At 32.7% G+C, this 17546-nt stretch overlaps 1 protein-coding gene across 1 annotated transcript; it reads right to left on the bottom strand.

Moving 5' to 3' along the window:
• Nucleotides 1–541: 541 nt before the first annotated feature.
• Pit (probable ATP-dependent RNA helicase pitchoune) lies at nucleotides 542–17088 on the bottom strand. The gene is made up of 10 exons (XM_076316107.1): nucleotides 16907–17088; nucleotides 16694–16810; nucleotides 10674–10784; nucleotides 10343–10603; nucleotides 9964–10278; nucleotides 9573–9874; nucleotides 9342–9494; nucleotides 8956–9126; nucleotides 8273–8450; nucleotides 542–7723 (listed from the first exon to the last, which is right to left on the bottom strand). Exons 1-10 carry the CDS (start codon nucleotides 17001–17003, stop codon nucleotides 7557–7559), a joined length of 1872 nt encoding a protein of 623 aa, XP_076172222.1. The 5' UTR covers nucleotides 17004–17088; the 3' UTR covers nucleotides 542–7556.
• Nucleotides 17089–17546: the final 458 nt, after the last annotated feature.

Here is a 17546-nt window from a genome sequence, read left to right as displayed (position 1 = left end):
TGATTTGAAATTTTATCTCTTTATTTATAATATTGCCTGTTGCACGCGTGGATGTTTGTGTTTCTCCGATACGACTTGCAAAAGGCTCAAATATTGCCCATTTCTTTCTGCGAACTATTATCTCCAACAGTTTGCCACATTTTAAGCAACTAAAACTTAAGGATTTATATACGTAACGATAACCACCATTGTTTAATTTCTAAACATTCTTCTTTACTCTTGAAAATATCGTATAAAGTTTACTCCTTGTTAAATATCAATAGAATAATAAAAACGATCGATGCAAGCTTAAATTAAACATTTCCACCATTTACTATTTATTTTTCTAGTAATAATTCTCGTATAAAGATAACTCATCACCGAACAATTGGTATCTTGTGTACTATTCATTTTTTTAATATAAATTAATATATTTTACCAAGGCGGATCTAAACTACGATCGAAACATTTAAATATATAATTGTTCAAATTATACTCATCTTGATCAATTGGTCCAAAGAAACTCCAGGAACAATGTAAACAGTCAACATTTTTTATAAAAACTCAGAAATTTTATTCAAAGTTTGTACTTACAAATGTATTAATGAAATACATTTATTAGTTTTCAAAGCAGTACTCTTCGTCAAATTGTTTACTCTGCATACAAGTTGTGAATTGTACAATTCTGAACTATTACTATTTCAGTAAAATCACGAACTTCACAAGTAAACTACAAAGACGTTAATCGTGGACAGCAATTGATTCTAAAGGCTATTGCCTTAGTGTTCTCCCACGAGCGTTACCTTTGCGATATACGACGCGCCTACACACGTATATTGGTTAATGTAAAATAGCGTTGACGTCATGCAACATGTGCCATACATGGTCCTACTGAGAAACAACGTAGGTGTCACACGTTATAAAGTGTTTCTCGTATTATGTTTTACCAATCGATACATGCTTTCTAGTCAGTCTCTCTCTCTCTCTCTCTCTCTCTCTCTCTCTGCCCTCTCCATCCCACTTTTTCATAAAAAACATGAGAAGTAATCAAAAAAATCGAAAAAGATAGATTTTGCGTTACAATGCGTTGATAATTTTAACGATGCAATGGAAAATTAATATCGAATGTTTAATCGTACAGTACTTTAATAATAATTACTTAAAAATTGATTAATCTACATTTTCCAAGAAAATGGTTTTGCATTTTCTACGAGTTGATGTTAATCATGATTAAATGCGAATATTTGTAACTCCATTGTTATGCTTACCACATTCGGAGATTTATACCAAAGTGTGAAATACCGGTAATGTTTGTTTATATTTTCATAACTGTTATAAAAACCGTACAGAAATACCGGGTATATTTACCCATAGTTGATAATATTTTTCGGTTTCGTAATTTCGTTACAATAATCGAGATTTTTTTTTAAAGTAGAAATCTAAAGCCGGTACATTTTCTTAACGTACTTGTGTTGCCGGTCGCTAGCCGAAACCGAAATCGCTGTGATACAGAAACGAAAGAAATTACCACCACCAACTGGTACAACCTTTATAATTTAACGATGGAAATTATATTTCTTCTCCGTCTTCGTTTATGGTATATTCTGTCTTCGATGCGATGTCGACTAACCGATGACGCACAACGATATCGACTTCTGCATCGATGGATCATTGTACAAAAACACCGAATTGAGTCCACTAGCGAGGGAATCACTATGTAGAATAAGATAGCAGACTTTGAAACGCTATACATTTTTATGTTGTATTTTTTATGTTATTATTACATTAAAAAAAAAATAAAGAAAACCAAATTAAATTAATCCAATCCTATATTCTGCCTGTACACTTTCTTCTCTTTTACATATACCGAAAATTTCATCACTTTACAGGGGTCCTATCCTCGCCCCGTTAAATTCGCTAAATTGTTATAAACGAAAAAGAAATAAAGAATATAATATCGTTGGAACGTCGATGTACTTTAAAATAAAATGAGATAGCAGACAACGATAAAGCGAATGTGAATAAATGAAGATTGGCCCTCAAATTCAATAACAAGAGGGTGAAGACTGGTCGAACTGAGATATGTAATCCCGGTGTTTATTTTAGTTTTCGGTAATACATATTTATTAATTACATATTAATAATTAATTATTACATAATATGTAAATAATTAACTATTTACATATTAGGTGTACAAGTCTGAAGTGCGGATTGCAGACAACGGATGACGCACCAATGCTGTTTGTGGTATACAGATTTGACATTTTGTACGCCATTTTGTTGTGCCATCAATAAGTGTCAGATGCGCCCGAGTGATAAATTGAAAAACTGTTTTAACAGTGTTGTGTTGCTGTGTTCAATATCTCGCAATTGATACCAAGCAAAGAGCATTCGCGAACAGCATTAATTTTTTATTTTCATTCGAAGAAAACTGCTGCTGAATCGTACCGGTTACTTCAAGAAGCTTATGGTAAACATGCTCTATCCCAAGATACGTGTGAACGTTGGTTTCGGCGTTTTAAAAGTGGTGATTTCGATGTTGCAGACAAGGAACATGGAAAACCACCAAAAAGATACGAAGATGTGGAATTGCAAGCTCTGTCGGACGAAGACGATTCACAAACACAAAAACAACTCGCAGAGCAATTAAACGTTAGTCGACAAGCTGTTTCTAATCGCCTACGAGAGATGGGAAAGATTCGGAAGATCAGAAGGTGAGTGACACACGAGTTTAACGACAGACAGATGGAGAGGCGCAAAAGCACATGTGAAATTTTGCTCGCACGATGCAAAATTAAGTCGTTTTTGCATCGTATCGTTACCGGGGATGAAGAGTGTATTTATTTCAAGAATCCCAAACGCAAAAAATCATGGGTAGACCCAGACGCACCATCCACATCGACCGCAACACCGAATCACTTTGGCAGAAAGACTGTGTTTGGTGGGACCAGAAGGGTGTGGTTTATTACGAGCTGTTAAAACCTGGTGAAACGGTTAATAACGTTAATGAACGGTTAATAAACACTACGAACAACAACTGATCAATTTGAACCATTCGCTGCTTGAAAGAAGACCAGAATACCAAAAGAGGCAACACAAGGTCAATTTTCTCCGTGACAATGCTCCATCACATACGACGAAACCGGTTCGCGGCACGTTGAAAGCACTCAGCTGGGAAGTTCTACCCCATGCGGCTTGATCACCAGACTTGGCTCTTTCCGATTACCACTTGTTTACATCGATGGGTCACGCATTTGCCGAGCAGCGCTTTGATTCATACGAAGATGTGAAAAAATGGCTCGATGCCATGCCAAAAAATGCCAAACTAGCAAAGAAGCATACTTTGAATAAAGCTATTTTTATCATTCTTCCGAAAATAACGTGTTATTTTGGAAAAAAAATCCGCGTTCCATACTTGTACACCTAGTATATTGGTTTCGTTGTCATACTGGTATCGAAATCATACCAGCATTAAGTCTCTGTTGTGTTGTTGTCAGTAGACTTTTCTCTTTTGTTAATTAATTGTATTCTACGTGATGAGACATAATGATCGATAAAATGATCGTTCCATAATGCTATACAAGTATCAATGTGTTTCGTTTCTTATTCGTGAACGAGAAGATTCTATTTCGTTGCGTTCTTTATTATGTAACGAGAAATGGACATTTTATGATAAGGTTATTCGAAAATGACTGTGGTGTACAATAGCAAGGAGCCCACCCTGAAAAGTTTTTACATTCTAAATAAATAATAATTCATGTCTGAATCAAATCTTCAATGTTGATGTTCACAGTCAGCTATTAGGTCAAGTATATAGATCTCTTGAAAGAAAACAGCCATTAGTCATACTTAAGAGGGTAGTCCCAGATGGTAGTAGTTGTTTGAAAAGAATGACCAAAGGAGAAAGTACCGACCTTATGAAACTTAAATTTGAAGGTTGACGGCGCCACGTTGTTTAGTATTTGTTTGGCAGCCAACAATAGTCCACGTTCTCAGTGAATTTGTAAACATGGAAAAAATTGATTATCGTTATGTGATACAATACTTTCGTTTGAAAGGCCTCACTCCAACCGATATCAAAGCGGAGCTAGATTCTACTCTGGGGGTAGTTTGCTCCTTTGTTTGTTCAAAGTTGAAGTACCATAGTATTTTTTTGCAATGGAAAAAATTGGATATCAAGTAGTGATAACATTTTTATTTTTGGAAGGTGTTGTAACACCAAAACAAATTCATGAACGATTGTCAAAAGTATATAAGGACTCCTCACTTTCAATTAGAACAGTTGAAAGATGGGTTGCTGAATTTAAACGTGGTTGTACAAGTCTTCAAGACGATCCACGCGAAGGACATCCAAAAAGTGCATTAACACCAGAAATCATAGCAAAAATATAGGATATGGTTTTGGAAGATCGTCGATTAACCGAGAGAGATTTAATAGAAACCCTAGAGATCTCATTAGACAGTATGAGCAATATTTTGGCTGAAGTTTTGGGTTTCAGAAAGCTGTGTGTACAATGAGTGCCGCATTCGCTAACAATGGAACAAAAACACATTCGAATGCGAATTTCTCAGCAACATTTGGAGCGTTTTAGAAAGAATAAAAAGGATTCTATGCGTTGTTTCATCACTATGGATGAGACTTGGATCTACCACCATGATCCTGAATCGAAACAAGAGGCTAAAGAGTGGTGTGAACCCTGTACTTCGGCTCCGAAGCGAGTTAGGGTCCAGAAGTAAGTCAAGAAAGTGTTAGCATCAGTTTTTTGGGATACAAAAGGAATTTTGTTCGTGGATTACCTCCAAACTGGTAAAACAACAACTCAAAAAACCATCGCGAAAATCAGTGAATTAAAGTACGAATTGTTGCAACATCCACCCTATTCGTCAGATTTAGTTCCCTCTGACTTCTGGCTGTTCTCACATCTCAAAATATTAATGCGTGGGGAACGATTTTTATCGAACGACGAGATAATAGCAGCCGTGGATGCGTATTTCGACAATCTTCCGGTTTCTCACTTCAGGGATGGAATCCATAAATTAGAATGTCACTGGAACAAATGTATTAAAGTTCAGGGAAAGTATATTGAATAAAACAAAATGTATTTCAAACAATGAAATCGTATTTTTCTTATCGAACGACAAAACTTATTGAACAACCTAGTAGTAAAATATTAGGTGGCAGAGTTTAAACAAGGCTGTACGAGCTGTCAAGACGAACATCGCATTGATCGTCCAAATGAGGTGACTACTTCTGAAACGGTGATAAAAATCCACAAAATAGTATTGGATGACCGCAGTCTGAAAGTGTGCGAGCTGGTGGACATGGTAGGCATATTAAAAAGTGTTGTACATCGCATATTGATTGAAAATTTGGACGTGAGAATGTCGTGAGCAAGATGAATGTCACGATTGCTCACAATGGAACAAAAACAACGTCGTGAAAATGATACGATAGAGTGTTTGGCGAGGTTTCACAGCAATAAAGCCAAGTTTTTGAGTCGATTCATGATCATGGATGAAACATGGGTCCATCGCTTCGCAATTGAGACAAAAGAATAGTCAAAACAATGGATTGAAAGAGGAGAAGCGGCTCCAAAGAAGTCGAGGACAGTTCCATATGCAGGCAAGGTCAGTGGCGCTAGTTTTTTGGGATGCACGTGAGATAATTTTCATTGATTATCTTCAGAAAGGGAAAACAATCAACGACGAGTATTATGCGAACTTTTTGCATCGTTTGAGCAATGAAATTAAGAAGAAACGACAGCATTTGGCGAAAAAGAAGGTTTGGTTTCATCAAGACAATGCACCAGTTCACACATCCGTTATCACGATGGCCAAAATCAATGAGTTAAAGTTCGAATTACTTTCTCGTGCACCCTACTCGTCAGATTTAGCTCCCTCGAATTATTTTCTGTTTCCGAACTTGAACAAAAATGGCTCGGTTGTAAAATATTTGCCAACAACGAAGAGGTGGAGTCTGTGGTTGATGACTATTTTGCAGAACTCGACGGTTCTCACTATAAACGGGGTATCGAAGCTATTGAACATCGTTGGGAAAAGTGTATTGATCTAAAAGAAGACTATGTAGAGAAATAAAGATATATTTTCTCAAACTTTTTGTGTTTTCTTTGTTAGGCCAGGTACTTCTGGGACCACCCCCGTAAGAAAAGAATTCTTTTTCGGTAGGATAACTCGACCTCGTGTCATTTCACACTGCATAAAATTGAGTCGTTGAATTCGAAATTTTTCAATTACCAATCATATTCCCTAAAGAAGAAATCATTTATCTAATAAAACATTCCAAACACTTAAAGAAGTCAATAACGCTGTACAAATGTATTTTGATTTAAAATTGTATGATATGTACGTGTCTTAATGTACACCATTTAAAGGAAGACAAAAAATTAAGTAAAGAGCACAGATAATGGAAATTATGTGACGACCATTTCAGTTTTAACGCACACACGCGCACATACACACAATTCATTTAGAAATTTTTTAATGCATCATATAAATCTAATGTTTTCTATAATATTAGGTGTACAATTTTTCTTCCGTCGTTTTCCGATAGATAGCGTTGGCGGTAAGTTGTGGTCGAAATAGATAAATAGATGCATTACAATAAACTTGGGGATCTATCAATGTAACCCAATAGAAACATTATATGTGTCTGTATTATAAAGTTATTCTCGATTGAAAATGTCAATTTACGAGCCAAATTCTCATCATTTGCGGGAATTGGCACGATCATTGGGGAATGACTCAACGAGCCATTTTGAAATCCCTCAAAGCCATGGGAATCATTCAGAGCAAGAAAATTGGGTGCACTACAAGTTGAAGGTGAGAGATGTTGAATGACGTTTGTTTGCTTGTGAACAGCTGCTTGAAAGGCAAAGACAAAAGGGATTTCCGCATCGCATTGTAACTAGGGACGAAAAATGCGTTCGTTACGATAATCCTAAGCGAAGAAAATCATGGATAGTTGCCGGGCATGTTTCCACGTCGACGACCAAACGGAATATTTACGGTTCCAAGGTCATGCTCTGTGTTTGATGGGACCAACTCGGCGTAGTGTAATATGAGCTGTTAAAATCGGCTGAAACAATCACAGGCGATCGCCTGAAGCGATTCGTGGATCGCTTCAAAAGATGACCAGTTGTTTCGACACGAGATTTGTACGTTGCCCAAAAGATGAGAGAAAGTAGTGGCCAGCGATGGACAACACTTTGAATCATAAATGTATAACCAGTTTTTTACAATAAAACCTCGAATTTCGGGGGAAAAACGGCGGAAGCAAAGTTGTACACCTACACAGAGAAATGTTTGAATACATTATATAAATCTAATATTTTGTACAATAACTTAGCTAAATATTGTATTTTTATAATTCTATTGTAATTAATTACAAAATTAATTTTTAATCAAATTATGCATTACTTAATGGGAATGATATAACTAGTGTTAATATAAATGTGATGGAAAATGGAAAGTATACATTACATACAGTTTTGGAATTACACATACAATTAAACTATATATTTATAGGTATTAAAATTATTAAACATTTCCAAGTATAGTTATCTAGAAAATTGTCGACTGTCTTTGTCATGTTTTTTCCTTTGCTGAATTATCTTCTTGCGATACGGTTGCCTCTCCGAATTTGGATTATTCATGTTTTTAAAATATCCATATCCACCTCCACCTAATCTCTTTCGTGGTCGTGAATTCTTGCTGAGTCCCACATCTATTATGTTAAACACTGTTAAGGAAATATTGTACAGAACAATGCAAATATAAATTATCAGATCATTATGCAGTAAAAATTGTATAACTGTATAAAAAATTATCCAACAGAAGTGTTTTTAAATCTTATACACCTCGAATCGTTCTTCGAAGACAACAAATGAAAGGGGAAAAGGTCCAATACTAATACAATGATGAAACTTCTATATTTTTGGTTCTTTTTGAATGAAACTTCTATCATCGTATTTCGTATAAAATATATAAATCAAGGGTGATATTAGTAAATGTTGACATCGAAATATCACTTTAATAATACCCTAACAATTTTTCGCATAACGAATTTTATGCGCTTAAAACTGTCTTCTGTCAGTTATGGAATATTATAAAACGTATTAAATTTTACGTAATTACAAAACAGAATTGCTGAAGCTTTTTCATGTGGGAGAATTTGGAAAACCAATTTGGTCGGGAAATTTTGCACGCCACTGTGTGTTTGTGTGTGCGTGTGTATGCATGCACGCATGCTTATATATAATTTTAAAAAGGATACTCAGATCCATGGCTGGTGGTACAACAAATCCAAAAGATTTTGCAACTTTTGCTAAGTCTAAAGTCTCGATATCGAAGATTTGCTTCAAGTGGTGAGAATCATATGCTCTTACATATGCTTTAAATGCTTCTTTCGCCGATATGTTTAAAAAGTAATTTTTCGAAATCAACTTTTCAAGCTAAAACCAGAGAGTTGATAATTTAATAAATATTAGTTTATTTTATTATAATAAAATGTAATATTTAAAATAGCATGAAAACTGAATTTATTTTTGTGTGCCACTATCCCTGAAAAGATTAAGCAATGCAATATTTTATGAATACGAGAATATGTTTTAACAAGTCGTTGTTCTTTATAATTAATTTTAAACATTTCTTCGTATCGTTAATATTAACATCAATATTTATAGTGCTAAAGTAAAGTGGATCATCCTATATAGATATACATTTTTTTTAATATAGTTCAACATTCTCTACGGGAGTCTATTAAATACGCTAACATCTCGCATCAGAAAAATTCCTGTAATACTCTTTTTATTTTTTTTTGATTTTCGTAATGTCCCTTTTTTATCTGTATCCCTCAACTTCTGACCATTCAGTATTTCTATGCCTCCTATATTCACATTCTCATAAGCTACAGATTCTATTATTTTTAGTTTAAAAAGAAACAAAATTAAAACCCACCTGCAATTGAATATCAGCAATCTTATTCCATGAGAAATCAAATTCGTTTACTGGTACCCTGGCTTGTTTAAGGTAACGAAGAAAACCAAGTTCTTCTGGCCTTAAAATTAATAAGGCATGGCCACTGCTACCTTCTCCTCGAGCTGTTCTACCAACGCGATGAATGTATTCCTAAAATCGTATTTAGTTTCTTCGTTTATCATCAAATTAGTGATTTTTTCAAATTTAATATGCAATTTTTAGATTTTCCGCTAAGATAACACTTTATAGCTAATTAGAAAGAGAAACATCCATGTTTTTAACACTATCAGTTTGTACATTGAAAAAGAAAAGGAATATATTTAAAGTGACTTGTCTAAAAACTAATAATGCTACTGATAATTTACTTTAGGATCATCTGGTGGATCATATTGTACGATCCAATCAACAGCTGGTATGTCAAGACCACGTGCAGCTACATCAGTGCAAAGTAGTATACCAGAAGAGGCATTACAAAATTGAAAAAAGGTTGTTGTCCTCTTTGTTTGTTTTTGTTTTCCCTGTTATTTAATTAAAGAAATTAGTAGAGAGCTATATTTTATTACCAATTATATATATTTTATATTATATGATCGTACATGTATACTTAATACTGGTAAGTCAATGTAGTTCAAAAGTTCATGATGATATTTGACCGACATGCAAGAACTGAAGAAAACCATAACTTTTTTCTTCCTATTTTTTTTTAAAAAGGTAAATAGAAGTAAAAACCTTTTTTCACTGGGGCTAACTACATAACCCTGTTCTAATCCTTCTACTGTTGCTTTCTCTTTATCATCATCAACGCCAACATAGACGGGTTCCTTTTTCAAAGCTAAAGTTGTTAACATTTCTGTTTTCTTAGTTTGTGTTGCACTGAATAACATTGTTTGTCTTTTTTCTGTAAATTGTTCGTTATATTATAACATAGAATATTACTGCCTTTGATTAATTATTTTACTATTTTTCAAATTTGGAAATTACACTAACTTGGTAAAATATTAATAATTTGTTTAATTTCTTCTTCAAAACCGATATCTAAAATACGGTCAGCTTCGTCGATAATGAGACATTGGAGGTTTTTATACAAGAAATCTGGAGTATTTTGCAAATGATCCAATAATCTACCAGGTGTAGCTACAATAATATTAATTCCTTTTGTAAGTTTTTGAGCTTCAGTCTGCCTATTAGCACCACCCATTAGTAAACCATATGTATGGAAATGATACTTCATTAGTTCCTTTAAAACTCCAAATGTTTGCATAGACAATTCTCGTGTTGGGGATATAATAATACAACCTGTACCTGCAAGTAAGAATGTAATAAAATAAAGTAAAAATATTTCATCAATCATCTGTCAATCACATACCATTGCGGGGCATAAATTTCAATTTATAAATTAATTCAATTGCTGGTATTAAAAATGCTAAAGTTTTTCCAGATCCTGTTTTTGCAGAACCCACTAAATCTCTGCCTTCTAACAAAGGAGGAATTGACAATGCTTGTACTTCTGTCATATGCGTAAAACCCATTTCTTCTATTGCTTTTAATGTATTTTCACATACTACTTCTTCTAATACTTTGAAACTTGTATCATTTGCTACTTTCAATTCTACTGCAGATCCAGGTACTACAAAATAAAATTGACTAAATAATAAAACGTAATTTAACATAATATTCTATTATATTATTGTACTTACGATCTGCAACTACATTGTCAACATTATGTTCTTTTGACATAGAATTGGTATTATTGACATTCGTATTATCTACACTTAATATCTTATCATTTTTTTCTTTTCTTTTTTTCTCTGCAATATAATATAAATACATATTACAAGATATATATTTTATTCGATTTTTATACTAAATTCTCAATGTAAAATTGTCTAATGAATTTCACTTTTTTTAAACCAAAAAGTAAATGTTCTGTTGTAATGTAGGCCCTTAATTAAGGACACATTCTATCATAGTCAGTAGAGGCAAGTATATTTTAAATAAAGATGACAAGGCAACATCTTATAATAGACCTATATAGATGGGTCTTAGTATGGTAACTGGGATAATGACTTGAAAAGAGGCTTTTCTATAATATAGTAAAAATGCTCTGATGATTCATTCAAGTTCTATATTTAGCCACATTATAATCATCATTCCTTTGATGCAATGAAGTAATCAACAAAAGTTCAATAAAGACATTGAAGTAATGGTAAGTGGAGGAATTGAAAATGATGAACCATTATGAATATTGTTAGGACTAGTGATGACAATGTTAGCAGCAATGTTGCATTATTAACATTTATCACATTCCTGTGTACTAGTTAGGCAACTCCTTTACTTCACAGATAATGTACTTATTTTTTTTTTATAGAGATTCAACGACCACACTGATTACTGTTATGGTCAAAACTGTCATTTTTGAAACAGAAATAATATTTTATCGCACGCAAGTCAAGAACGTAAAGAGAGTGGATAGTGCGGCAATGGAGCTTACAATATACATACTGTGGGAAAAATAACGGATCTGGTTGTCAATTTATTTATTCAAACAAATAAAAGTAAATGAAACGGTTTAGTTACTACATCTTAACGTTTTCGCTTTATCTATATGCCTAACTTACCCGAACTACTCGGTAGTTCACTCTGTCAGACACACATACACACAACTTCGGCGGCCCTACAATCGGCCATCTTAACAATTCATTCGTCCTCGAATGGCGCTCTCGGCACGATTTCACTATCACTTTTAATTACATTTCACGACTTCCACTATCTACAGTCTCGTTGCCCGAATCATTACACTCGTTATTATTGATGACCCATAGCTTCATGTGGTCTCCGGAAGTGGATGTTGTCCGCGGACCTTCATGTTGTCCTATTTTTCGCACTACCTAGCAATCATTTCGCAACACTGTGCTCACACTGTACAACCCATAGAATTTGGAATGCAGTTTCTATCCTGATCCAAATTGTGTTTGCTTCATCACTACAAGGTTACCATAACTATAAAGTTATGTGCGCGTTTACGTCGTTGATTATATGTTCTTTTCCGCCTGCAACTTGTATAACTGCTCTTTCGTTTCTCTCCGCAATGCATCTTGTTATCCTTAGAAAGATAACAACTTCGTCTCTTTCGGTCATTTCTTTAAGACAAGGATTATCCTTTAACCTCATATAAACGCCAATTAATAATTGAAACGGTGAGGCGCAGGTACTTCTTATTGGAGAATCATTTAAATATTGTTGCGCACGTCCTAAATATGTGTATCACTGATTCGGATCTGACATAGACAACTTAGCTAATATAGGGATTAAAATCCTATCAAACCTTTCTATCAGCCCACTTCCTCTTGGCACTTTGGTTCCAAGCAATTGTGCAGGATATTCTCTTCTTTTCAGTAGTCCTGAAATACATTAGACGTAAAGGCTGTCCCTAGATCGGATGTAAAGCATCTGGGATTACTGAAAACCGTGGATTTGGTCGAACAGAGCCAGATGAATTTTATAAACGCGTCAACTACTAATAAAATGTGTCGATAATTCTTACAAGTGGACCGCAATAGACCGATATGACCAATGTGATAAGTATTCAAAGGTACCGCCCCTTTATTTATAGAGTGAAGAAATTCTTGCTCCACCTGTTTTCGTTCCGTTAGGTATGCACTCAACGCAGTTCCGAATTACTGCTTCGATTTTACGACGCATTGGTCCAAACCAATAATCTCTTTTAATCAATTTCTCAGTCTTTCGAGCCGCAAAATAATGTCTGATAATTTGCGTACGTTTCGATACCACTAACAACAATTCGACGTCGACTCCCTAAATACAATAATCCATTCTTTACGTAACTAGCACCTTGTTTCTCTTCGTCATTTAGCAACTGCTTAAATTCTTCATCGTCTATCTGTGCCTGCCTAAGCTTAGTTATCGCCATTTTGTCAACATCTGTAAACATCACTGCGTTTGGGTGACGGTTAAGTGCATCGACGTGAGTTCCAGCCTGGTCTATGTTCTACGACGTAGTCAAATTCCAAAAGCAATAGGAACCACCTAGTCACTCGCGTACAAAAGTCCTTTTTTCTCATGGTAAACGCTTGGCAATCGGTTACTATTTTAAAATGTATTCCTAGCAAATATACTCGGCATTTACGTAACGCTTTTACTAACGTGAGTACCTCTAACTCACAACTAGTGCATCTTTCTTTCGGTGATGTCGTTTTACTACTAGCCTAATATATGCCAAGAGGATGAAATTTTCAAGTAACACTGTCTTTCTGTAAAAGTATCGCTGCAAAACTAAGCATCAAAGCGTTTGTATGTACCTCTGTTTTAGGATTGATTCTATACAATTTTAAAACTGGGTTGGTAGTCAAAAACGTTTTAAGATGATCAAACATCTGTTATTCTTCCTCTTCGAACTTAAGTGGAATGCCTGTTTTTTAATAAATTTGTAAGAGGTCTAACTATTGTCGAATAACATTGGACAAACCTTCGGAAGTAACCTGTTAGGCTCAGAAAACTCTGCACAAACCTAACTTCTCCATCTTCAATTATACAGCCAAGATATTGTATTTTACGCTGAAGGAAACAACATTTCTTCCAATTCACGTGGAGACTGTATTTACTCACCGTGTGAAAACAGCATTGATGAATCTTTGGAAAAGAAGCATTGCGAAGCCTGAATGGCATTTTTAAAAATTAATACTCGTTATTAGGAACAACCATAAAAAAAATTTATTTTGTGCTATCTGGTTCAATTAAAACATGAAAAAACCCATTGCATAAATCGATTATACCATAAATTTTGGCTTCCTGCAATTTTTTCGATTTGATTCTTCATGAGCAGTAATGGAGATCTATCTTTAATTATTTTTTCATTAATTTTTCTATAATCGACACAAATTCTCGTCGTTCCGTCCTTCTTGTTAACTAACACAACTAAGTTTGCATATTCTGACAAGAGGACCTTACAGTAGTGAAAATCGTTTTTGGAATAGTAGTAGATGTAAGTTATAGTACATACCTAGTATTAAAACACTTTAATAAGGTTCTTCACAATGGGCCTTCATTTTTGAGATATTTTGATTTAAAGTTTGATATGCACATAGTAAATGAATTGCTTAAATCTTTTTAATAGAGTAAGTTTTGGGTAAGTCAGTAGAGCGAGTGACTACAAAGCTATTGGTAGTGGAATTGAATTCTGGCTTCTCGTTACTATTTTTTTTTCTTTTTAATATAACTTTGAAATACAACAATATGTTTAATTTAGGTTTGTACTTAATGTTAATCTTATGACATCAATATGAAGACAAAAGACCTTAAATTTTTAATACAAAAAATATAAATAAATACAGTAGTAAAATAGCAGTATATGTTGCTCTTGTCCACCTAACAAACGACTTATAACAAGACAATACTGTATTTAGGATTCAAATCAACGAAAAATAATATGGAAAGGAAACAGTAGAAATATTAAAGCATTAGTAACATTATGATGTGAGACTATATGCCTACAAATGGATTAGAGAATTTACAAGTCTATTGTCATTGATTTACATTAATGGATTAGGCAAGTCGTATTTAATTAAATAATAGTTGTTATCTAATACACCATACATTTTAGAACCCCCCCTCCACCCCTTATCATCGATCTTAATGGATATATAAAAAAAACTAAAATGCTGTTTGCATAAATCTTTACTTTCGAATAAAAATAGTTTAAAAAGCGTATTAGAAGAATGGTAAAAAATGGAAAGAAATATGACAAATAATTTAATTACATCAAAATTCAAATGGTAACAAATAACTATATATAGTAAGAAGTCTACTAAATATTAATTATTATAAATATCATTTATCTATTAGAAAAAACTTAACAAATGAATACTTTTTTCTATCAATTTCTCCGTGTATTCAGAAATATTACTTGGTATATTATAATTTTTATTTATACCTTAATAAAAATATTTTTATACTTTAATAAAAAGAAGTCTTAGATACTTCATATGATATCCTGTAAAAAATGTTAACTATTATTATGAACTCTAAAATTGGCAAGCGAATTATTTGAAGAAACTAGTGAAATTATAATATCCCAAAAATATTTGCACCAAATCATATATTAATAAAATAAATATTCAAATAACACTAATAATGTTACAACTTAAAGTAAAGTTATAAAAGAAATAAAAACATGTAAATCTAAAGTATCTACAAAACACAATTTTTAGCACTTAAAATTAATACATATGATATAGCTTGTACAGTATCAAAATACTTTTCTAATACACTGATTAAATTATGATATATTGATTATTTCATTTAATATATACAAATTAATTAAATAAATGTTATATTTCTGTTAATTATATTAAATTATGTACCACTAAAAACAACAACAAATGCACTTAGTTCTTAATTAATTCAATTATAGAATGATTTAAACGTATCTCTGTATCCCAACATTTCTCCTCTTACTCAATGCATAGTGAGCGACAAAAGTATTATTACGCTTGGTATATCAAAATAAAGTGTGTTTTAATTTATTAAATATACAGAGTTTCATATAACTGGTAGTACAAGCAAGAAGATGGTGATTCTACATAAAAAACTGAATAAAACATATAGAATAAAAGTTTTTCATACGAGACATTGTTTCCGAGAAAAATAACTTTAAAAGTTTATTGAGTTATCCCAACCCTAGATGCAGCAATGTATCCCCACACTATGATAACTCCACCTCCATGCTTTACTGTGGATTTAAAATTCTTTGTCTTTAATTTTGTATTCAGCATTTACCATATTTTTTTGGCAACTATCTAATTTATAATTATTAAATTTTGACTCATTTGAGAATACACTATTCCAAAAATCAGGATTAACATTTATATATTCTTTGACAAATTCTAATATTTGTTCTCATTTACTTGGTTAATAAGTGGCTTTCTTTTTGGTATTCTGCTTCAGTATCGTGTCATATGCAATATTTTGTGTATTGTTTTTGCATGTACTTTATTATGCATTCTTTCCTGAATTTCTGTCACAATTTCAGCTGTAGTTGTCTCTGGTTTTTTCTTAATAATTTTAGTAATATCTTATTCTTCGTTTCAACTTAATGTTTTAGGCCTACCACTTACAGAAATTTTACAATATTTCATCTTCTTTATACTTGTTTATTATAGTTTGTATAATTGAGCAATACCTTCTGACAATATTTGAAATACTTGCATACGGTTTTCCTTCTTGATGTAAATTTATTATAATTTTTTGCTCTTTTAATAAAGTTTCTTTATACTTCTGTCCTATGTTGCAAATTATTTAATTGTAACTTGTTATCACACTGACTAAATCCAGAAAACACTTCAAATTTATTGTTACAATCTTTATTCTAATTAAAATGTTTTGATTGCAAGATATATCTTACATTTGTCAACAAAAGTAATAATGTACAAATACTTTTACCTTAACAAATTATCACAAACTTGTAACTTTCATATTATTACAAGTTACACAGTGATATAATTAAGTTTTATTTGTATGTATTTGTTAATCTTACCACATTTATTTGAAAATATCTAATAAATTAGAAAATATTGCTGTTTTTAATTCGATATACCAAGTGTGTATGCATACTTTTGTCTCTTACTATATATGAAATTATGGAATTGGCTTTCAAAAATCAATTTTGAAACGTAACAAAAATAAACAATTTTTTACTTACTTTTAATTGGCTCATCTTCTATATTGTTGGAATATTGTTTACATTTATTGGAAAGTATTACTCCGTTTTGCGTACTATTATGTTCTGAATTCTCAATAGCAGTTTCATCTTTTGTTACTATAGAATGAGTTATTAATTAAAATAACTTATAAAATATAGTTACATAAAATAGAGTACAATAAATAATTAATCACACTTTGAATATATATTTACCATCTTGTACTTGTAGTTCTTGTTTTTTTAGTACTTGGAGTTTCCGCTTCTCTCTTTTCTTAATTTTTCGCATCAACACTTTATCGGGCACTGACATTTTTAAATGACAAATAAAAATATAAATATTCAAATAGATTGAAGAAAACGTTTAACGAATCACATATTAACCATGTGGTAGCAAATGCAAAACCTATGTACAAACATATTAATGAAAAGGAAACTCTCAATTTTAAAATCTTCAATACATTATTGCCCTCTAGAAGCATTAATAGGTACTAAAAATTAACAAGGCTGAATGTATTGTAAAACTATCGTGTAAACGTAGCTTCAAACAAGGCTTAAACTCTGGCAGGTTCAAACACGCAGTGCCCTCTTTTCGCGGCTGAATGATACGTACTCTTCACCTTTGCCGTTGTAACTGTAACAATGCTTTTAACAAAGTACATAGAAATAAAATTTAAAAAATTAAATGTTAAATGTGTCTACTTATGTTTGTTCTAGAATCACCAGAAAAGGTTTTAAAAAAATTAACGACCCTACAGGTACAATCTCTCCTTGTAAATAAAGATTCATTGTAACTTGTAATGCTCAAAAAAAACAGTTCAAAACTTTCAGAACAGTCTTCTTGGGAATATTGTCG

This window comes from Ptiloglossa arizonensis, chromosome 7, assembly GCF_051014685.1.
Source record: "Ptiloglossa arizonensis isolate GNS036 chromosome 7, iyPtiAriz1_principal, whole genome shotgun sequence".
Classification (NCBI taxonomy): Eukaryota; Metazoa; Arthropoda; class Insecta; order Hymenoptera; family Colletidae; genus Ptiloglossa; species Ptiloglossa arizonensis.
Note: the sequence above shows the minus strand (reverse complement) of the source record. Positions and strands in the feature narration are given on the sequence as shown.

What these genes read in the sequence shown, in the direction of transcription:
- Pit (XM_076316107.1), bottom strand. Translation starts at nt 17,003, where the DNA reads ATGTCAGTGCCCGATAAAGTGTTGATGCGAAAAATTAAGAAAAGAGAG. An exon ending in AATTATTAATATTTTACCAA is followed by an intron (nt 9,875 to 9,963) that starts GTTAGTGTAATT and finishes AACAATTTACAG; the next exon opens with AAAAAAGACAAACAATGTTA. An exon ending in ACCACCAGCCATGGATCTGA is followed by an intron (nt 7,724 to 8,272) that starts GTATCCTTTTTA and finishes TTAACATAATAG; the next exon opens with ATGTGGGACTCAGCAAGAAT.